This window comes from Oncorhynchus mykiss, chromosome 21 (assembly GCF_057628025.1).
Source record: "Oncorhynchus mykiss isolate SJ-2025 chromosome 21, ASM5762802v1, whole genome shotgun sequence".
NCBI classification, from domain to species: Eukaryota; Metazoa; Chordata; class Actinopteri; order Salmoniformes; family Salmonidae; genus Oncorhynchus; species Oncorhynchus mykiss.
In genome coordinates this window covers 4702837-4725851 of record NC_143042.1, presented here as the reverse complement: position 1 = coordinate 4725851, position 23015 = coordinate 4702837, and the positions used below count along the sequence as shown (strand labels likewise).

Below are 23015 nucleotides of genomic sequence, written 5' to 3'. Positions count from 1 at the left end.
ATGTTCTGAATACGTTTTCTGTGTTTACATGTTCTGAATACGTTTGCTGTGTTTACATGTTCTGAATACGTTTTCTGTGTTTACATGTTCTGAATACGTTTTCTGTGTTTACATGTTCTGAATACGTTTGCTGTGTTTACATGTTCTGAATACGTTTTCTGTGTTTACATGTTGAAATAGTGCCTATAGAAAGTCTACACCCCTTGCATTTCTTCACATTTTATTGTTTTACAAAGTGTGATTAAAATGCTTTTTTTAAAATGACATTTTTGTAATTTAAAAAAAATAACAAGGTAAATGAATGAAAAATAAAACACTAATGACCCTGATTAGATAAGTATTCAATCCTCTTAGTCAATAGATGGTAGAAGCACCTTTGTCAGTGATTACAAATGTCTTTCTGTGTAAGTCTCATAAGAGCTTTATACACCTGGATTGTGCAATATTTGCCCATATTTGTGATAAAAGGTGTTGTCAAGGTGTTGGGGATCATGGCTAGACAGCAATTTTCTTGCCATAGATTTTGAACAGATTTAAGTCAACCTCTAGCTTGGCCACTCAGGAACATTAACTGTCATCTTGGCAAGCAACTCCAGTGTAGATGTGGCTTTGTGTTGTAGGTTATTGTTCTGCTGAAAGGTGAATTCCTCTTCTGTTGACTGGTGTAAAACAGACTGAAACAGATTTGGCCTGAGATTAGCTCCATCCCAATGTACATGCAAAAACACAGCAAGAAAAAAAAATATTAAAACAAACAATTCAAAAAATTAACTGCAATAGAGAACGCTGGCAAATATGATAATGATGGGCGTGGTCAGACCAGCTTGACCAACATAGACGAGCATGGACCAGCTTGGTCCTCAGCATACCAGCATCACCATTATTATGTGTGTCCAAAACACAGTGAAGGCTGGTCACCAGGGTCCAAAACACAGCGAAGGCTGGTCACCAGGGTCCAAAACACAGTGAAGGCTGGTCACCAGGGTCCAAAACACAGCGAAGGCTGGTCCAGTTCTATGTGGAATCAAAAAGGGTTCTCTGAAGGGGATAGCCGAAGAACCCTTTTGGAACCTTTTTTGTATGGATGAATTGATCAATGAATGAACCTATTTCAAGGCTGTGATCATGAAGATCCCACCAGCATGCTGTTGGACAAAATCCATTAATGTGTAGAGAATCAAGATCACCAGCGGGCTGGAGTTCCTTTTGTATTACATTTAGTATCCAGTTTTTCTCCATTAACCTGGTAGTATGAACAGTGGGAGCTTTACACTTTCTTCAATTGGCAAACACACTTTCCCAGGATTTGGAAAAAGTGGATTTGTACAGAATTCTAATCATGAAAAAAAAAACAGTCAGCCAAGATAAATAAGGAAACACTTCAAGACAGCCTTGGAACGCATTTGTTTTCTCAAGGTGTTGTTTCATCTGACCATGCACGGTAGGAGCACTCTTGGCAGCCATGTTAACTTTAAGAAGAAAATTGAAATAGGAATAATCCTTGCCACCACACCCTTCTAGATGACCTGTGACTAAAGCAGCGTTTCCCAAAATCGGTCCTGGGGACGGACCCAAGGGGTGCACGTTTTGGTTTTTGCCCTAGCACTACACAGCTAATTCAAATAATTAAAGCTTGATGATAAGTTCATTATTTGAATCAGCTGTGTATTGGTTGGACAAAAATCCAAAAAACGTGCACCCGTTGGGGTCCCCAAGACCAGGTTTGGGAAAAGCTGGACTAAAGACTATAGTGCAGGGGTAGGCAACCCAGGTCCTGGAATGCTGCAGGGGACTCATTTATCAACCGTGCTTAGGCACAAATCTGTGCGTAAACCATGAATTTCCACTCAGAAAATGTGTGTAAACTTACAAACAACCATGACCATGCTTATGCACGGTGCCAAGTGGTGGGACAAGGGAGATGCTTGGCAAACATATATTTTCCCATTCTACGCTGAAAATGTGTGAAATATTGACAATAATTAAATCATTTTTCAATGTAAATATATTTCCACTGTGAATTCATGCAACACATATATATAATTTCACCACATCAGTGCATTAGTTATGATAATAATCCATAGAAAGTACTGTCATTTTTGAAATTAGAGGCAGGTGTGAAAGTGAAACCATTGTGTAAATACTATAAAAGACTGAGATAATGGGAGATCCAATGAGACTAAGATAATGGGAGATACAATGAGAGACTGAGATAATGGGCGATCCAATGAGAGACGGAGATAATGGGCGATCCAATAGGAGACTGAGATAATGGGTGATCCAATGAGAGAGGCTGATCTTGTTCTGTTGGAAGATGTGGCATAGGCTGCATTTCACAGAGAGAGTGTTTTCAGAGACTGGTGGGACTTATTTAACAGAATGTACAGATTGGTTCATCAGATATCGTTTACCAACTGTCCAACTGTTGCCTGCCGTATAGCCACCTGATGCTCCACGACAGCACCATGCCAGCCAGTGTTCTGCATGCCCCAGGTGCCCTGGATTTTTAACAATGTTTGGTACAGACAGGGACAACAGGGAGGGTAGCAGTTGTTCTGCCTCAGGTTCAAGGAGTCATGCCATTTCACTGAAACTTCTCCAGAGATGGTTCCTTAGCCACTGAAGATCTTCCTCTGTGGGCTCTTGGGACAGAGGGTTGTAGTCTTCGGCTCGGTATTTGTCTTCCACTGACTGCACCTGGTTGGGCACGACTGGCTTCCTCCACTCGCATTACACATCTGTACAGCCGATATTGTGAACTGGCAAAATAGGCTGCATGGCTAAACTCATGAGCTCCACAGAGGCATTTGCATGTGATAGAGAGAATCCTCAGGCCACCTATAGAGAAATGACAAGAGGAAGGATGTTACGTGTCACATGCCTTTCAATGCATGACTGTGAACACCTTGAAATGCATTTGTTGTAAGAAATGTGGTATATCAATAAAGTTTGATTTGACTGATGACATTACAGCTGTAGAATATTTAATAAACTGTCATTTTCACACGAGGACAAGTCGTTTTTCCACAAACATTTAATTGATAACTTGGGATTTTATTACTTTATATATCAATCGTATAATGGGAAAGGTCCTATAAAACATTCTAGAACTCTAGAGTCTAGAGTCATAATGTAAGTGTGGTATCTGGGGTAATGACGGTTAATGATGATATCATTGTTTAAGTGGCTGTTTCCTTGTAAAATGTTGACAGCTGTATAAAACACATTATATTGCTAAGATGCTCATACTTAACTTCATAGTTACACACCAACACAGGATCAACTTTATCCCTCATGCTGGCCCTGACCAAACTGGTTAGTTGCCCCTCACTATAGCTGCACTTCTCCACATGTCCAGACTTCTAGTGGTCTTCTCCACATGTCCAGACTTCTAGTGGTCTTCTCCACATGTCCAGACTTCTAGTGGTCTTCTCCACATGTCCAGACTTCTAGTGGTCTTCTCCACATGTCCAGACTTCTAGTGGTCTTCTCCACATGTCCAGACTTCTAGTGGTCTTCTCCACATGGCCAGACTTCTAGTGGTCTTCTCCACATGGCCAGACTTCTAGTGGTCTTCTCCACATAGCCAGACTTCTAGTGGTCTTCTCCACATGTCCAGACTTCTAGTGGTCTTCTCTACATGTCCATGACTTCTCCCCTTTTAATGCTCGTATGCGCATCATTGAAAAATGCCACAAGGTCTGAAATAGACACCAAATTAGACATACAAAGTCGACATACTGTACAAACAATTATCTAGGTTAAGTAAACCAATTTTTTTTGTATCTACTGCTCTGTATGACTCACTAGCTAAAGTGTAGTCAGTGGCTAGCTAAGACAGAGAAAGGGGAAGGAAGAAGTTCAACACTATTTAATTATTTTCAATACAGAACATGGATTCATCATGGATTGGGCAAACGTTTCTGATCACGCTTGTGAACAGTAGCTGACAGTGTTGGCTAGAAATGACGTGCAGGGGCTTCCTGCAGGAATAGGTAGTCTTCCTGAGGTCTTCTCTGTTGCTAATTAGCATTTTGAAAATATTTGAAAGAAAAGTTGAGGCGAATATTGATCAAACTAATCTTGTCCGAGAGAGAAATACATGGTTATCAAAACGTCACACCAAGATAAGCCTACACCAATCACATAGTGAATTTCACAAACACGTCAAATGAAGTATGTGAAGAATGGAAAAACAATTGGAACCATTTCCGTGTCTGACCATTTTATGGGTATTATGATGCGTCCACTGTGCCAGACTATAACACTTTTGTACTTAGCAACCTCATCAACCAGCTCTACAAATATGCCACCTACCAAGTACAGTAGCCGGGTCACAAAGGAAAACAACAGAAGCTTTAAAATCACTTTTATCATGCTATTGTGATGTAGTTATGTCATTGATCTGTTCTTGTCTATTAATGTTCTGCATTATGTTGTCGTAGCATTGACTATCATTAAATGTGAAGACTGTATATTATCAAATCTTTATGTGTATTTTAATTACGAAATTAAACTAATCATGTAACTTTAACTAGGAAGTCGGGGCACCACGGGAAAATGTTTAAAGAGCATTTATTTCCCGAATGAACTCTTCCGATATTTTCATATCTTATCAATTACAGTCACTTAATGTATTATTACATCATTCTCATTACTGATCGTCGCAAACCCTAGGAAATCGGCACGAACCATAACATAAATCATGAATCAGCGATATACAAATTGGCTTAATTATTTATTTACTAACTAATCAATCACATAATTACATAAACACACACACAAATAGGTTATACATTGGTTATTGACATGATAGAAAAATCCCTGGGTTAAGCCGGTATGACGGCTTGGTAGACAAAGGAAAGGGTTGGGGATAGCTCAAGAGCGGGACACTCAAAGTTTCTAACTACACTCATGGAAATGCTAATACTTTTAAAATGAACAACTGCTCATTTGAAAATAAACTACAATTGACATATTTACGAGTGTATGCCTTTTGTTCCTCGCTGATTGCTGGTCCGTCTGCTGTTTAGTCAATCATCAGAGAGTCTCTGGTTGCGTTCCCCAGAAGTCCCAAGGTCTTTTGGGGTTGTAGTTGTTATAATGGGTACTTCGGAGTACCATTCTGAAATGTTGTTAGATGGGATTCATTTACCCGATTAAAGTATTTAAACAGCTGCAGCCTGAATAATTGTTCTTTAGTTTGTCAATTTCATAGCCATTTCACCATGGGAATGATCTCCACATGCTCTGGTCTTGTCCTTTGGTAGAGTTGTAGTTTAAACCACTTCACACACCAGTGTCACCCGGCATGTTTTGGTCTCTAGAGTGATAGCCATTCCAATGTGGGGACCTCGTCCCGGCGTTATCTGGACCCTAGTTTGTAGATTTCTTAACCATTCGAGATGTCCGACTTACCGTGGGTCTCTTTGGTATCGAGTAGTACTTCTTCTCTGTTGAAAGTTTCAGAGTTCAAGCCATTTCAACGTGGGAACTCCTGTCCCTGCGTTTTTGACTAATGTAAAATGTGTCAGGAGTCCTTTATAAGCACTCGCCTTGGAGGGCGGTTCCATCCCTTTTGTCCCAATGTCTGTGCTCACGTGGGCGTGGTTACTGACTGGGTAAAACTACACGAAAGACAATTCTCATTTAGGAGGCTAACATCATATTACATTTTCTCACAAATAGTTTCATATTCAATCATATATTTTATACAACCATCAGATGCCAACTCGATAATTGAGAAGTGTACACAACCAAAGATATGTGTGTTAGCTGTCCTTCATGAGATCACCACATGAAACAAACGTGACATGACAATTCCTGAAATGCCTATGGACAATTCCCACATTCTCAAAAATAGAAATATTGTTTAATTCTCCAATTTTGGGGATTAGGATCTTTGGCAAGAAGAAGGCCTTTGTTCTCCATAGGCTCTCTCCCTCAATACTCCATGGCAGCGAAGAGAGTTTCTCCCAGGAATTTATGAGCGTTGTGAAACCTGTGGTGGGAGAGGGAGTGAGAGAGGGGGTGAGCTACGATATAAACCCAAAAGGGCCACGTCGTGACAATGTCATGTGTCATGTTTTGTGTGGACCTCAGGAAGAGTAGTTGCTGCTTTCGCAACAGCTAATGGGATCCTAATAAAAACTAAAAACTAAATAAATAAAAAAATTATTGTTGAATACATTTTTTTTAAGGGCTTGAAGGGCATTATTTCTCTATAGTGCACAGTATATCAGCATGGTAGGATGTTGAACACAAATCTACCTATAAATGAACACATTACTAGCAGCAAAATGTGTTAATTTACAGCAATGTTACATGGATAATCAACTCTAGGCTCTGTAAAATAATGCAACTCTGTGGAAGGTCAGTTCCACGCCGCTAGTTCCTTCCACGTTGTTCATTATTTCCCATAGAACGCATATCCCCTCGTTGATTATCCCTTACAAAACACCCCCAAAAAGTCTGTGGTGGATATACTGTTAATATCCCCATGTCATCAATAGAGCCTTCTGGGAGGCTTTTTCAGCAGGGTGTAAAAACTTTTGGGCATGGTCATTGTTTTTCTGTGCTTCAGAGGCCATCTTTTATAACCTATTCCGGCTCTGGGGCAGTTATTCCCTCCACCACATATAAGAGATGGACTGGTGGTGTCTGTACGAACAATAACTGTAATCATGCTTTCACTGATCACAATTGTTGATAGTCCCATATAGATGGTCATACTATCTAAATAATCATTCATCTTTATTCCTTGATTAAATCAAATCAAATGTTGTGTGTCACGTGTTGTGTCACAAAGTAACAAATATCTAAAGAGCAGCAGTAAAATAACAATAGTGAGTTCTATATACAGGGGGAACCGGTACAGAGTCAATGTGCGGGGGCACCGGTTAGTCTAGGTAATTTAAGTAATATGTACATGTAGGTAGAGTTATTAAAGTTACTATGCATATACAGTATAATAACAGAGAGTAGCAGCAGCATAGAAGATATGGGGGGGGGGGGAGCAATGCAAAAAGTCTGGGTAGCTATTAGATTAGATGTTCAGGAGTCTTATGGCTTGGGGGTAGACGCGGTTTAGAAGCCTATTGGCCCTAGACTTGGTGCTCGGTACCGCTTGCCGTGCAGTAGCAGAGTGAATAGTCTATGACTAGGGTGGCTGCAGTCTTTGACAATTGTTAGGGCCTTCCTATAACACCGCCTGGTATAGAGGTCCTAGATGGCAGGAAGCTTGTCCCTGGTGATTAACACCTCATCTATCATATTGTAGCTGTATTTATTAGAGAGGGGTAAAGACAAAGATTTTGTTCGGGCGCCAGGCTGAAAGGAAAAGAGTAGAATAGAGAGCGTACCACTACCAGACCCACACACATCAGTAGAAGAGACAATTTACAAGAAAGAACCCAGTCATCAACAGAGGATTTGCAATAATATGTATTATCTTCCAGTGGAGGAGTGCAGAGTGTATGAATGTGGGGGGTGTTCATAGACACAACAAAGGCCTTAAAAATGTCCACAATCTTCTTGGCCACGTCATTAGTACACCCCACCTCAATACAGTTCAAATAACAATACACAACTTGCAAGCAACCTCACTTTTAACTAAAATGTCCACCCAAATACTTCTGGCAGGGCAATAATATTCCAGCTCTAATGAACTTCAATGGAAAGTGCATTTGAAAAATAGAAAGTCTGCTGCAGGGTAAAGCACTGGAACGATAGAAGGAAGAGAAAGAGAGATCTTAGCTGTTGACTTGCAGTTGTACTGGCTTGCAGTTGTACTGTCTGACCGTCTGATGGTTTATTGGCTTGTATGTCAAAGCTTCGCAACAATGTTGCTACTAAGCCATACGATCCAACAAGGACTTCTGCAGCATAGCGCACACACACACACACACACACACACACACACACACACACACACACACACACACACACACACACACACACACACACACACACACACACACACGCACACGCACACAATAAAACTGTCGCGCCAACCAAGAGCTCCACCCCAGTGAGCTGAAAGAGCTGTCTTTATTTCCTCCTTCCTTACTGCTGATGAGGTCTTAAAGTGTCAGCGCATGGTGAAGGCTCCGTGCAGGATTTCGCCACAATATGATCATATCTCATATTGTGCGTGTGTGTGTGTGTGTGTGTGTGCGTGCATGGTTGTGTGTGTGTGCGGGGGGAATTATATCCACCTCCCTTTAACTTTACCTTGGAACAGGTTGTTTGTCAAATGTAAATAGCTCATTAACACTTTTATATTTATATTGTGTCTTTGTGTGGGAGAGGGTGGGGTTATATCCTCCTCCCAACTTCTCCTTGGAACAGGTTGTTTGTCCTCCTCCTGTTAACTTTTCCTTGGAACAGGTTTTTTGTCAAATATAAATAGCTCATTAATAATTATTTTATGGGGGTTGCTGTTTGCAGGGCTATATATATGAGGGGACAAAGTATGTGTTCAACCAAACTGCAACCAGACTTATACTGTAGATCTACTGAGACATCATGAGAGCCACTGCAGCCGTCCTATTGTTCCTCTGTCTCCTGGCCGTCAGTCATGGTAAGTAACCATCATCTTAAACATGCTTGATCAACTTCGAATTGGTCATGAAGTTGGCTCCATAATTTCATCCTCCTTTATACTGGTTTACTTTACTCATGTGTCATTGATCTGGTGTCTCCATAGCCTGGGACTGTCAGCCTGTAGTGGATATCAAGAATCTGATGCAGATCGATGCAGGACTGGGGCAAGTGGTTGCTACGAACACAAGTCAAACCCCCTACTACCTGGTAGGTGATAAATGGACCCCCCTGCCTGGTTCCCTGAAGCATATCACTGTAGGACCAGCAGGGATCTGGGGAATCAACAAGGCAGACTCAATCTACAAGTATGTGGCCGGTAACTGGGTGCAAGCTGCAGGTTAGTGGAGAGCATTACTCAATATTTATCCAGAGGACACCTGCTTCTTAGCTTTCCTGATACCATCAGGCTGTTGAAAGAATGATTAATGTTTTACATGTTTAACATAATGCCATTGTAAGTAATTTGGCAGTACTCACAGATACGCACTTCATGTTTGCTCGTCTGTCTCTCTTTGTGGTCTTCAGGCCTTCTGAAACAGTTGGATGCTGGAGGTGAACAGTTTATTGTGGGGGCCAACATGGACGATACTCCATTCTGTCTTACAAGTAGTGCCACAGTTGGCTACAAGGGTCCAGGCTCACCTCTTCCATGGACAGGATTGCCAGGAAGTGTGAAGTATTCTAGTTGCGGACCTTTTGGGTGCTGGGCAGTCAACAAGAATGATGATATCTTCTTAATGAGTGTAAGATCTGGGGAAGAGTGTGAGAGCTGGAGCAGAGTAGTAGAGGATGGAGAGTGTCAGTTATTCTAAAACGGTTTCATATTATAACGGTTGTAATTGTCCTAAAACACTGATTGAATCTGTTTTCCAGCTGAAACAAGGCTGCCTCAAACAATGGGTGGAGTCACATTGATGGCAAGCTTTCCATGATTGAAGTGGCAACTGATGGTAGTGTCTTTGGGGTCACCTCTGCGGGTAGTGTTTATACCAGGTAAGGTTGCTACTGAACTATGTGTATGGTTCCACCCTTTTTCCACATTATTTCCACACATTATTAAATCATTTGAAAATGATATGATAACTCTTATCCTTACTGTACATGCTTTGTGAAGCAAAAAAATTTAAATTAATTTATTATCTACGTTTTTTTATTTAAAATCTAAACTTATAATAGACTTATAAAGAAATGTGTTGACCGTGTAAAAGTTGGATCTCCTTTTAAAGCTACAGTTTGGGATACAAAAATCTATGGCTATATACAATTATATAAGTCTAACAATGTATGCGCTTTATAAAACATTTATGAGCTTTAAATGTGAAACGCCATTTTCAAATAGTGTATGTTGATGTTAGGGTGGTGCTGGAGATGATTAATATGAAGTAGCAACATTTAGAAATGTCCCTTTAAGATCATGAGGCATGTGAACCCACCTTCTTCTTCAACACAGAGACGGCATCACAGCCAGTAAACCAGAGGGCACTGGATGGAGCAATATCCCAATGTGCATGATAATGAAGCATGTGACCTACGACCTGGGCCGTCTTTGTCATGTACTGTCATGTTGTCTTGTCTCTGTCCTTTCCCTTCACCCTGTCTCCCTCTGCTGGTCGTGTTAGGTTACCTTTTCTCCCCCGCTTTCCCCCAGCTGTCCCTTGTCTCCTCTAACTACCCATTCACCCCGTTCCCCACCTGTTCCCTTTTTCCCTCTGATTAGGTCCCTATATCTCTCTCTGTTTCTGCTCCTGTCCTTGTCGGATTCTTGTTTGTTTGTGTCATTCATGCCTGAACCAGACTGTCGTCATGTTTGCTGTAACCTTGTCCTGTCCTGTCGGAATCTGCCGGTCCATCTGAGCCTACCTATGTTTGGTAATTAAAGAAGCTCTGTTTAAGTTGATTCGCTTTTGGGTCCTCATTCACGCACCGTAACAGAAGAATCCGACCAAGAATGGACCCAGCGACTTCGGATCCTCTCCACTCAGCCGTCGAGATCCAGGGAGCGATGCTAGGCAGACACAAGCAGGAATTGTCTGCTGCTCGACATGCCGTTGAGACCCTGGCCACCCAAGTCTCCAACCTCACAGAACAGGTTCACCATCTCCGCCTCGATCCACCGGCCACTTCCAGGGCTTTCGAATCTCCGGAGCCCAGAATCAATAACCCGCCGTGTTACTCTGGGGAGCCCACTGAATGCCGCTCGTTCCTCACCCAGTGTGATATTGTGTTTTCTCTCCAGCCCAACACTTACTCCAGGAGCACTGCTCGTGTCGCCTACGTCATATCTCTCCTTATTGGACGGGCTCGTGAGTGGGGCACGGCAATCTGGGAGGCAAGGGCTGAGTGTACTAACCAGTATCAAGACTTTAAGGAGGAGATGATACGGGTTTTTGATCGATCTGTTTTTGGGGAGGAGGCTTCCAGGGCCCTGTCTTCCCTATGTCAAGGCAATCGATCCATAACAGACTACTCTATTGAGTTTCGCACTCTTGCTGTCTCCAGTGGCTGGAACGAGCCGGCCTTGCTCGCTCGTCTTCTGGAGGGTTTCCGCGCAGAGGTAAAGGATGAGATTCTCTCCCGGGAGGTTCCTTCCAGCGTGGATTCCTTGATTGAACTCGCTATTCGCATTGAGCGACGGGTTGATCTTCGTCACCGAGCTCGTGGAAAGGAGCTCGCGCTCTCCGTCGCCTCCCTCTCCGCATCACTACCATCTTCCTCTGCCGGCTCGGGTGCTGAGTCCATGCAGCTGGGAGGTATCCGCATCTCGACTGAGGAGAGGGAACGGAGAATCACCAACCGCCTCTGTCTCTATTGCGGTTCCGCTGGTCATTTTGTCACTTCATGTCCAGTAAAAGGCCAGAGCTCGTCAGTAAGCGGAGGGCTACTGGTGAGCGCTACTACTCCTGTCTCTCCTTCAAGATCCTGCACTACCTTGTCGGTCCATCTACGCTGGACCGGTTCGTCAGCTTCCTGCAGTGCCTTAATAGACTCTGGGGCGGAGGGCTGTTTTATGGACGAGACCTGGGCTCGGGAACATGACATTCCTCTCAGACAGTTAAAGGAGCCCACGGCCTTGTTCGCCCTGGATGGTAGTCCTCTCCCCAGGATTCAGCGTGAGACGCTACCTTTAACCCTCACTGTTTCTGGTAATCATAGTGAAACCATTTCTTTTTTAATTTTTCGTTCACCTTTTACACCTGTTGTTTTGGGCCATCCCTGGCTAGTTTGTCATAATCCTTCCATTAATTGGTCTAGTAATTCTATCCTCTCCTGGAACGTCTCTTGTCATGTGAAATGTTTAATGTCTGCTATCCCTCCTGTTTCCTCTGTCTCTTCTTCACAGGAGGAGCCTGGTGATTTGACAGGGGTGCCGGAGGAATATCACGATCTGCGCACGGTGTTCAGTCGGTCCAGGGCCACCTCTCTTCCTCCACACCGGTCGTATGATTGTAGTATTGATCTCCTTCCGGGAACCACCCCCCCCCGGGGTAGACTATACTCTCTGTCGGCTCCCGAACGTAAGGCTCTCGAAGATTATTTGTCTGTAGCTCTTGACGCCGGTACCATAGTCCCCTCCTCCTCTCCCGCCGGAGCGGGGTTTTTTTTTGTCAAGAAGAAGGACGGGTCTCTGCGCCCCTGCATAGATTATCGAGGGCTGAATGACATAACAGTGAAGAATCGTTATCCGCTTCCTCTTATGTCTTCAGCCTTCGAGATCCTGCAGGGAGCCAGGTTTTTCACTAAGTTGGACCTTCGTAACGCTTACCATCTCGTGCGCATCAGGGAGGGGGACGAGTGGAAGACGGCGTTTAACACTCCGTTAGGGCACTTTGAATACCGGGTTCTTCCTTTCGGCCTCGCTAACGCTCCAGCTGTCTTTCAGGCATTAGTCAATGATGTCCTGAGAGACATGCTGAACATCTTTGTTTTCGTTTACCTTGACGATATCCTGATTTTTTCACCGTCACTCCAGATTCATGTTCAGCACGTTCAACGTGTCCTCCAGCGCCTTTTAGAGAATTGTCTTTTTGTGAAGGCTGAGAAGTGCACTTTTCATGCCTCCTCCGTCACATTTCTCGGTTCTGTTATTTCCGCTGAAGGCATTAAGATGGATCCCGCTAAGGTCCAAGCTGTCATTGATTGGCCCGTCCCTAAGTCACGCGTCGAGCTGCAGCGCTTTCTCGGCTTCGCGAACTTCTATCGTCGTTTCATCCGTAATTTCGGTCAGGTGGCAGCTCCTCTCACAGCCCTTACTTCTGTCAAGACGTGCTTTAAGTGGTCCGTTTCCGCCCAGGGAGCTTTTGATCTCCTCAAGAATCGTTTTACATCCGCTCCTATCCTTGTTACACCTGACGTCTCTAGACAGTTCGTTGTCGAGGTTGACGCGTCAGAGGTGGGAGTGGGAGCCATCCTTTCTCAGCGCTCCCTCTCTGACGACAAGGTCCACCCATGCGCGTATTTTTCTCATCGCCTGTCGCCGTCGGAACGTAACTATGATGTGGGTAACCGCGAACTGCTCGCCATCCGGTTAGCCCTAGGCGAATGGCGACAGTGGTTGGAGGGGGCGACCGTTCCTTTTGTCGTTTGGACTGACCATAGGAACCTTGAGTACATCCGTTCTGCCAAACGACTTAATGCGCGTCAGGCGCGTTGGGCGCTGTTTTTCGCTCGTTTCGAGTTCGTGATTTCTTATCGTCCGGGCTCTAAGAACACCAAGCCTGATGCTTTGTCTCGTCTCTTCAGTTCTTCAGTAGCCTCCACTGACCCCGAGGGGATTCTCCCTGAGGGGCGTGTTGTCGGGTTGACTGTCTGGGGAATTGAGAGGCAGGTAAAGCAAGCACTCACTCAAACTCCGTCGCCGCGCGCTTGTCCTAGGAACCTTCTTTTCGTTCCCGTTCCTACTCGTCTGGCCGTTCTTCAGTGGGCTCACTCTGCCAAGTTAGCCGGCCACCCTGGCGTTCGGGGTACGCTTGCTTCCATTCGCCAGCGTTTCTGGTGGCCCACCCGGGAGCATGACACGCGTCGTTTCGTGGCTGCTTGTTCGGTCTGCGCGCAGACTAAGTCCGGTAACTCTCCTCCTGCCGGCCGTCTCAGGCCGCTTCCTATTCCCTCTCGACCGTGGTCTCACATCGCCTTAGATTTTGTCACCGGACTGCCTTCGTCAGCGGGGAAGACTGTTATTCTTACGGTTGTCGATAGGTTCTCTAAGGCGGCTCATTTCATTCCCCTTGCTAAGCTTCCTTCTGCTAAAGAGACGGCACAAATCATCATCGAGAATGTTTTCAGAATTCATGGCCTTCCGTCAGACGTCGTTTCGGACAGAGGTCCGCAATTCACGTCTCAATTTTGGAGGGAGTTTTGCCGTTTGATTGGGGCTTCCGTCAGTCTCTCTTCCGGCTTTCACCCCCAGTCTAACGGTCAAGCAGAACGGGCCAATCAGACTATTGGTCGCATCTTACGCAGTCTTTCTTTTCGCAACCCTGCGTCTTGGTCAGAACAGCTCCCCTGGGCAGAATACGCCCACAACTCGCTTCCTTCGTCTGCGACCGGGCTATCTCCTTTTCAGAGTAGCCTCGGGTACCAGCCTCCGTTGTTCTCATCTCAGTTCGCCGAGTCCAGCGTCCCCTCCGCTCAGGCTTTTGTCCAACGTTGCGAGCGCACCTGGAAGAGGGTCAGGTCTGCACTTTGCCGTTATAGGGCGCAGACTGTGAGAGCTGCTAATAAGCGTAGAACTAAGAGCCCTAGATATTGTCGCGGTCAGAGAGTTTGGCTCTCCACTCAGAACCTTCCCCTTAAGACGGCTTCTCGCAAGTTGACCCCGCGGTTCATTGGTCCATTCCGTATCTCTCAGGTCATTAATCCTGTCGCAGTGCGACTTCTTCTTCCGCGATATCTTCGTCGCGTCCACCCGGTCTTCCATGTCTCCTGTGTTAAGCCCGTTCTTCGCGCCCCCGCTCGTCTTCCCCCCCCCCCCCCCATCCTTGTCGAGGGCGCACCTATCTACAGGGTCCGTAAGATCTTGGACATGCGTCCTCGGGGCCGTGGTCATCAGTACCTAGTTGACTGGGAGGGGTACGGTCCTGAGGAGAGGAGTTGGGTTCCCTCTCGGGACGTGCTGGACCGTGCGCTGATTGATGATTTCCTCCGTTGCCGCCAGGTTTCCTCCTCGAGTGCGCCAGGAGGCGCTCGGTGAGTGGGGGGGTACTGTCATGTACTGTCATGTTGTCTTGTCTCTGTCCTTTCCCTTCACCCTGTCTCCCTCTGCTGGTCGTGTTAGGTTACCTTTTCTCCCCCGCTTTCCCCCAGCTGTCCCTTGTCTCCTCTAACTACCCATTCACCCCGTTCCCCACCTGTTCCCTTTTTCCCTCTGATTAGGTCCCTATATCTCTCTCTGTTTCTGCTCCTGTCCTTGTCGGATTCTTGTTTGTTTGTGTCATTCATGCCTGAACCAGACTGTCGTCATGTTTGCTGTAACCTTGTCCTGTCCTGTCGGAATCTGCCGGTCCATCTGAGCCTACCTATGTTTGGTAATTAAAGAAGCTCTGTTTAAGTTGATTCGCTTTTGGGTCCTCATTCACGCACCGTAACAGTCTTTGGGTCGTCTCCAAGTCCGGCTTCGCCATGGTGTGCACACATTAGCTTCTCCTTTGCAGCTGAAGGCCGTTCACTTGCTAACTCATTGATGTTGGTTTCTGGAAGAGCCTTCTGCTTGAGAAATTTTTATGTTATTTCACAAGATCCTTAATACAAAAACAAAATGTCTTTAACTATACTTTTTCAGTACCTTATCTCTATCAATATTAAATCAATGATCTTATTGAGAAGATAAAAATGTTCGGTGAAGATTTATTCTCACACAAAATTGACCAGCAACAGCATTATTTAAGTTGTGTGCTATTTTCTTGATCAGTCCTTGATTAACACCTAAATATATCTTTGCCATGGAGGCTATTTAACTGTAGTGTAAACTAGGGCACGGTCATGTTGCTCACAATCCACATGGGTTTTGCTGTTCTTCAGAGGTCATCAATAGGGTTGGATGGAATCCTTGTTATTGCTCATTATCTCCTATAATTTCCCTCAAATAAAGCATTCATTTTGAAACTCATTTCAGTGGTTTTAAATAATATTGAACAGGGGGATTTAAGGTAGCTCTGCAAAGATCCAGTTAACAATCTGTTTTGTGAATCTTCTTTCTCAAAAAGTTAAATATGACTTGTGTACTATAGTTCTACAGTGTGCAGGAACTGGTGAACCTTTAGTTCCCTGATGCATAGTTTGATTTACAGGTTCCCTATTAATGTAGTGTCAGGGACATACAGTGGTGTAAGAATACTTGAAAGTACTACTTAATTCGTTTTTGTGTTTTACTATTTCTATATAGAGTACCAATCAAAAGTTTGGACACACCTCCTCATTCAGGGGTTGTTCTTTTTTTTTGTTATATTCTAGATTGTGGAATAATAGTGAAGACATCAAAACTATGAAATAACACATATGGAATCATGTAGTAACCAAAAAAAGTGTTCAATAAATCAAAATATATTTTATATTTGAGATTCTTCAAAGTAGCCACCCTTTGCCTTGATGACAGCTTTGCACACTCTTGGCATTATCTCAACCAGCTTCATGAGGTAGTCACCTGGAATGCATTTCAATTAACAGGTGTGCCTTGTTCAAAGTTAATTTGTGGAATTTCTTTCCTTCTTAATGCGTTTGAGTCAATCAACAAGGTAGAGGTGGTATCCAGAAGATAGCCCTATTTAGTCTGCTCCCGCTCTCCTTCCGCCAGGCTGCACTGCATTACGCACTCCTGCCACCACCATTATGCACACCTGCTTACCCTCGTCACATGCTACAGCGATTCATTGGACTCAATCACCTGTGTTATTACCTCCCCTACATCTGTCTGTTCCCCAGCTCTGTTCCCTGCTTCTGCGTTAATTGTCGTATGTCATTGTGTTACCAGGTTCAGACGCTGTTCCTGTCCTGTTCCATGTCTGTGCAAAATTAAATGTTCACTCTCCATTCCTGCTTCTCATTATTAGCCTCTGTCCATATTATGGCAAGAACAGCTCAAATAAGCAAAGAGAAACGACATTCCATCATTACTTGAAAACTTCTTCAGGATCGGTGGGTCCCCCACGAAACGGTAGAGCTAACATAGGCTAATGCGATTAGCATGAGTTTGTAAGTAACAAAACATTTCCCAGGACATAGACATATCTGATATTGGCAGAAATATTAAATTATTGTTCATCTAACTTTCCACTTCACAGTAGCTATTACAGTGAAAGAATACCATGCTATTGTTTGAGGACAGTGCACAGTTTGGAACTTGAAAAGTTATTTTAATAAACAAATTAGGCACATTTGGGCAGTGTTGATACGCTGTGTTGAACAGAAATGCAATGGTTCATTGGACCAGTCTAAAACTGTGCACATACACAGCTGGATCTACTGCAGAGAAAGCCTGCAAAGTTATGTCATACTTTCCAGGTCCATACCCAAACAGTTTGAACTTCTAATTTTAAAAATGAATCTCTCCAGAAATTAGTCTCTCACTGTTGCCGTCTGCTACCGACCCCCCTCAGCTCCCAGCTGTGCCCTGGACACCATTTGTGAATTGATCGCCCCCCGTCTAGCTTCAGAGTTTGTTCTGTTAGGTGACCTAAACTGGGATATGCTTAACACCCCGGCAGTCCTACAATCTAAGCTAGATGCCCTCAATCTCACACAAATCATCAAGGAACCCACCAGGTACAACCCTAAATCTGTAAACATGGACACCCTCATAGACATTATCCTGACCAACTGGCCCTCCAATTACACCTCCGCTGTCTTCAATCTCAGTTCTCAATCTTGGATCTCAGCGATCACTGCCTAATTGCCTGTATCCACTGCGGGTCCGCGGTCAAACGACCACCCCTCATCACTGTCAAACACTCCCTAAAACACTTCTGCGAGCAGGCCTTTCTAATCGACCTGGCCCGGGTATCCTGGAAGGATATTGACCTCATCCCGTCAGTTGAGGATGCCTGGTCATTCTTTAAAAGTAACTTCCTCACCATCTAAGATAAGCATGCTCCATTCAAAAAATGCAGAACTAAGAACAGAACCCTTGGTTCACTCCAGACCTGACTGCCCTCGACCAGCACAAAAACATCATGTGGCGTACTGCAATAGCATCGAATAGGCCCCGCGATATGCAACTGTTCAGGGAAGTCAGGAACCAATACACGGAGTCAGTCAGGAAGCAAAGGCCAGCTTTTTCAAGCAGAAATTTGCATCCTGTAGCTCTAACTCCAAAAAGTTCTGGGACACTGTAAAGTCCATGGAGAACAAGAGCACCTCCTCCTAGCTGCCCACTTTACTGAGGCTAGGTAACACGGTCACCACCGATAAATCCATGATAATCGAAAACTTCAACAAGCATCTCAACGGCTGGCCATGCCTTCCTCCTGGCTACTCCAACCTCGGCCAACAGCTCCGCCCCCCCCCCCCCCCCCCCCCCGCACCTACTCGCCCAAGCCTCCCCAGCTTCTCCTTTACCCAAATCCAGATAGCAGATGTTCTGAAAGAGCTGCAAAACCTGGACCCATACAAATCAGCTATTTCTGAAACTATCCGCCGCCTTTGTCGCAACCCCTATTACCAGCCTCCTCATGCCTTTTGCACATAATGTATATATACTTTTTTCTACTGTGTTATTGACTTGTTTATTGATTACTCCATGTGTAACTCTGTGTTGTCTGTTCACACTGCTATGCTTTATCTTGGACAGGTCGCAGTTGTAAATGAGAACTTGTTCTCAACTAGCCTACCTGGTTAAATAAAGGTGAAATACATTTGAAAAATCTAGTGGCCACAATCTTTACATCCCCTTGGCAACATAGATATCAACCAGATTGCAAGTAGCAAATGCATTATTATTCTTGTTCTACATGCTGATGTGACAATTCCTCCACCAGAGGCCAGCCGAGATCCTTCATGGTCTTTGGCCAAATGTATTTACAATCTTTGCTAGGAAATGCGATGCTGTCTCCAATAATATTTCTACTTAATTTTTTACGTTTGTGGCGTCTCCACTTTCCAAGCGTACTCAGGAATAATTCCAAATGTTTCTCATAGGGAAGCATTGCATGGTATTTCTTGTTTTGATTCTTGCCGCACTTCCCCTCACCACTGCTTGTCAACAACTGTCACGTTCTGACCATCGTTCGTGTGTGAGTCGCCAGTCAGTATGGAGCAGCCAGAGTCGCCAGTCAGCATGGAGCAGCCAGTCAGCATGGAGCAGCCAGAGCAGCCAGTCAGCATGGAGCAGCCAGAGCTGCCAGTCAGCATGGAGCAGCCAGAGCTGCCAGTCAGCCAGGATCTTCCAGATCCGCCAGTCAGCCAGGATCCGCTATTCAGCCAGGATCCGCCATTCAGCCAGGATCTTCCAGATCCGCCAGTCAGCCAGGATCCGCCAGTCAGCCGGGATCTGCCGGAACTGCCAGTCAGCCAGGATCTGCCAGAACTGCCAGCCAGCCAGGATCTGCCAGAGCCAACTACCTGCCTGGGCTTCCTCTCAGTGCTGAGCTTCCTCTCAGTGCTGAGCTTCTTCTCAGTCCCGAGCTTCCTCTCAGTCCCGAGCTACCTCTCAGTCCCGAGCTACCTCTCAGTCCCGAGCTTCCCCTCAGGCCCGAGCTACCCCTCAGGCCCGAGCTACCCCTCAGGCCCGAGCTACCCCTCAGTCCCGAGCTACCCCTCAGTCCCGAGCTGCCCCTCAGTCCAGTGGGGCCCTTGGTGAGGACTACTAGGCCAAGGTCGGCGGCGAGGGTCGCCTATCTAGGGACGCTAAGGAGGTGGACTAAGACTATCATGGAGTGGGGTCCACGTCCAGCGCCAGAGCCGCCACCGCGGACAGATGCCCACCCACACCCTCCCCTATAGGTTTAGGTTGTGCGTCCGGAGTCCGCACCTTGGAGGGGGGGTACTGTCACGTTCTGACCATCGTTCATGTGTGTTTTCCTTGTTTTAGTGTTGGTCAGGACGTGAGCAGGGTGGGCATTCTATGTTGTGTGTCTGGTGTGTCTATTTCTATGTTTGGCCTGATATGGTTCTCAATCAGAGGCAGGTGTTAGTCATTGTCTCTGATTGGGAACCATATTTAGGTAGCCTGTTTGGTGTTGGGTTTTGTGGGTGATTGTCCTTGTTCCTGTCTCTGTGTTATTTTGCACCAGTATTAGGCTGTTTCGGTTTTCGTGTTATGTTTATTTGTTTTTGTATTTGATCGTGTTTACTTTGTCTCATTAAACATGGATCGCAATAGCCACGCCGCATTTTGGTCTGACTCTCTTTCACCTAAGGAAAACGGTTACAACATCATAAGCTGTATTTTCTTGACCTTGATTAAAGATATCTCAAGGACACACGATTTCCTCCCCTTGTGTAGTTTGTTATTATTAGAGACCCAGATAATCTAAAGTGGGTGTTATCGTTCATAACCAATTGGACTCTGGGGCTGTAATTCACTGCACCACGTATGAAAGATAGTGTGGTGGTGCCTGTTTACACTTTACTTGGATAATCCCAAGTAGATGTTCAGTAGATGTTCAATAACTCAACAACATTTCAACTAACTAACCCTGAACCTAAACTTAACCCTTAGCCTAACCCTTAACCTAACCCTTATCCTAACGCTGACACTAACTGTAACCTTAACAAACATTTGCTTATCAACAGATAGTTCAATATAGATGATCTACAGATGGTAATACTGTCTAAATAAAGTGTGACCACATTCACCTTTGTTCCTTGATTAACACCGTGTCATATGTCATATCATATATTATATTAGCAGATCTCATATATTTGTGCGTGCGTACATGTGTACATGTTTTCCTGCCTTCTCAGGACCCCAACGTCCAAACAATGCACCTGAATGTTCTGACAAGGTAGGAAAACAATAACTTAGCAGGAAGATCAGAATGCCATGAACCCAAAGGTTGTGAGTTCAAATCTCAGGCAAGGACATGTTGAATAACAATGACTGAATAAATGAACATGAACAATGTAATCATGGACGTCTGATATATAAGTTGAAAACATTGTCTGTGAAAAGCACTTTGTGTGTGTAACCAGTTGCACATGCTTTCTTTGTTAGATGCCCAAATAATAGTTGAACAAACATAGACAAGTTGAGCAAACACAATTTTGGGCCAACTAAACATTGAGTTCTGCTAACACTTGACCTGAAAAGTTGAGTAAACAAAAAAAAAGCCTTACTTAATAATAATTAGTTGAAACCACTTTATTTTTTTACCGTGTATATTTGACGGTCTCTCTAACATTTAGGATCTCCTTTAAAACACAAACCACACCCTTTCTTCAGCACAGAGACGGCATCACAGCCAGTAAACCAGAGGGCACTGGATGGAGCCATGTCTCAATGTGCATGCACATGAAGCATGTGAGAGCAAAATTGCAAGATTGTTATAATACTTTTATTGCATCAAATAGTTGTTTTATGCAACAGAATAGAGGATTCTTATAACTATTGTGTGTGTGTTCTACTGAGGATGGGCCTCTGGGAGATAACACTGACAGGAGATTTACCATGTCTTTTGGGTGATAAAACCTAAGGAGACCGCATTCCAGAGCATGAGTTAATGTTTCTGATCTATTTGGTACCAGGGAGAGATGGCTCGGGGCCAGACCCGGGTCTCTACACGAAGATAACTGTTTTTACAGCAGATACTGTCTGCTGTGAATTTTAAGTATCTTTCATACAAATCTTAACCTTGTGACCCCTTCAATGTAGGGGTGTATCTTGACTATAAAAGACCTTTGTTATTTTTTTCTCGGGGCTCTCAACGAATCATCTGTGGGTGATTCGTCGACCAGCCATCATTATTGTAGAGCACTTATATTGATTAACTTTATATGTGTGTGTGGTATTGACCTGCTCCCTTATTAATAAGTGAATAAAGATTTAGTTTAAGTATAACTCTGACTTGTGTGATAAGTTTGTCTCCTCATTTGATAGTAAAGAAATTAGCCACCACAAGCACATGACCTAAGACTTGGACCATCTTTGGGTCATCTCCAAGTCCGGTTTCACCATGCCTTTCCTGTTGAGGGTGTGCTGGATTTTTTTAAATGTTTGTGCTTTTCTAATAACCATTTTCTGTGTTCATGCAAGTGACTGACTGAACGAATTCTCACTATCAGTATCTGCTATTTAGCAGTACGCCCAGACCTTTGTTTTGAGAAGACATTTTGCTACACTCGCAATAACATCTGCTAACCATGTGTATGGGACCAATACAATTTTATTTGATTTGAAAGATCTAATTTTCAAGGTCTCAGTTTAGAGAGAAATAAACCTTGTGAGATGTTAGTCTGTCACATGTTATGAACCAGTATTGGTCTGTCACATGTGATGAAACAGTATTGGTCGGTCACATGAATGAAACAATATGATAATGATTGATTAATTATGCTAAATCATGCAAATAGAACTTGTCTGTGTATAGTCATCTGCTGAGACTGCCCCAGCAGAGCTCCTGATTGACATGTGTACTATGGTGCATTGAGTTGTTTGGAACCTCTCCAGCACGCTGATCAGAAAGGATGATTCATTTAAGATTGCTTTCGAGTGTCCCTGGTGGTAATATCCACGACATGGTGGTGAATTTCCACTACAATAGTTTAGAGATTTTATTGAAAAATAATAAATGTTTACTCTCACAAAATTGACACCAGTATAATAAACAGTGTATTTTCATGATCATTGATTTTGATTAACTTCCATAGTAAAGGAGACAATCTACATGTGTAGAGACAATTATACTTGGGTATTATCTATGTCACGTTCGTTGTACGAAGGAGACCAAGGTGCAGTGTGGTATGCATACATTCTTCTTTATTTAATGAATGAACACTGAACAAACTAACAAAAATAACAAAATGTACCGTGAAGCTAATATTAGTAGTGCAGACAGGCAACTAAACATAGAACAAGAACCCACAAAACCAAAAGGGAAAATGGCCACCTACATACAATCCCCAATCAGAGACAACAATAAACAGCTGCCTCTGATTGGGAACCATATCAGGCCACCATAGACATATAAATACCTACAAAAACGCCTAGACAATACAAAAACAGGCATACCCATCCTCGTCACACCCTGACCTAACCAAAATAAAGAAAACAGAGATATTAAAGATAACTAAGGTCAGGGCTTGACAGTACCCCCCCCCCCCCCAAAGGTGCGAACCCCCGACCGCAAACCTGAACTTATAGGGGAGGGTCCGGGTGGGCTCCGGTTCTGGACGCAGTCCCCCCTCTTTACACTGATCCCTCCGCCTTTGTAGAACCGGACCGTGGATTATCGCCGGAGGCTCTGGACTGAGGATCATCGCCG

General features: G+C 44.3%; 1 protein-coding gene and 1 long non-coding RNA gene across 2 annotated transcripts; one reads left to right on the top strand and one right to left on the bottom strand.

Annotated features, from left to right (window-relative positions):
- Positions 1 to 203: 203 nt before the first annotated feature.
- LOC149972957 (uncharacterized) lies at positions 204 to 5561 on the bottom strand. Its single transcript, XR_016490113.1, has 3 exons — positions 4984 to 5561; positions 3255 to 3701; positions 204 to 2838 (listed from the first exon to the last, which is right to left on the bottom strand). It is a non-coding gene; the product is annotated as an uncharacterized LOC149972957 (long non-coding RNA).
- Positions 5562 to 8066: 2505 nt separating this feature from the next.
- Positions 8067 to 21665, top strand: LOC110490865 (fish-egg lectin-like). The gene is made up of 7 exons (XM_090214990.1): positions 8067 to 8581; positions 8708 to 8941; positions 9130 to 9383; positions 9488 to 9597; positions 10055 to 10157; positions 20500 to 20540; positions 21632 to 21665. The coding sequence occupies exons 1-7, from the start codon at positions 8527 to 8529 to the stop codon at positions 21663 to 21665; spliced, it is 831 nt and encodes a 276-aa protein (XP_090071116.1). The 5' UTR covers positions 8067 to 8526.
- Positions 21666 to 23015: the final 1350 nt, after the last annotated feature.

Bases quoted from the DNA above. Each gene is read 5' to 3' on its own strand.
- LOC110490865 (XM_090214990.1), top strand. From the start codon at position 8,527: ATGAGAGCCACTGCAGCCGTCCTATTGTTCCTCTGTCTCCTGGCCGTC. The intron at 8,582-8,707 runs GTAAGTAACCAT...GTGTCTCCATAG, and splicing joins TCTCCTGGCCGTCAGTCATG to CCTGGGACTGTCAGCCTGTA. The intron at 10,158-20,499 runs GTACTGTCATGT...CTGCCTTCTCAG, and splicing joins ACCTGGGCCGTCTTTGTCAT to GACCCCAACGTCCAAACAAT.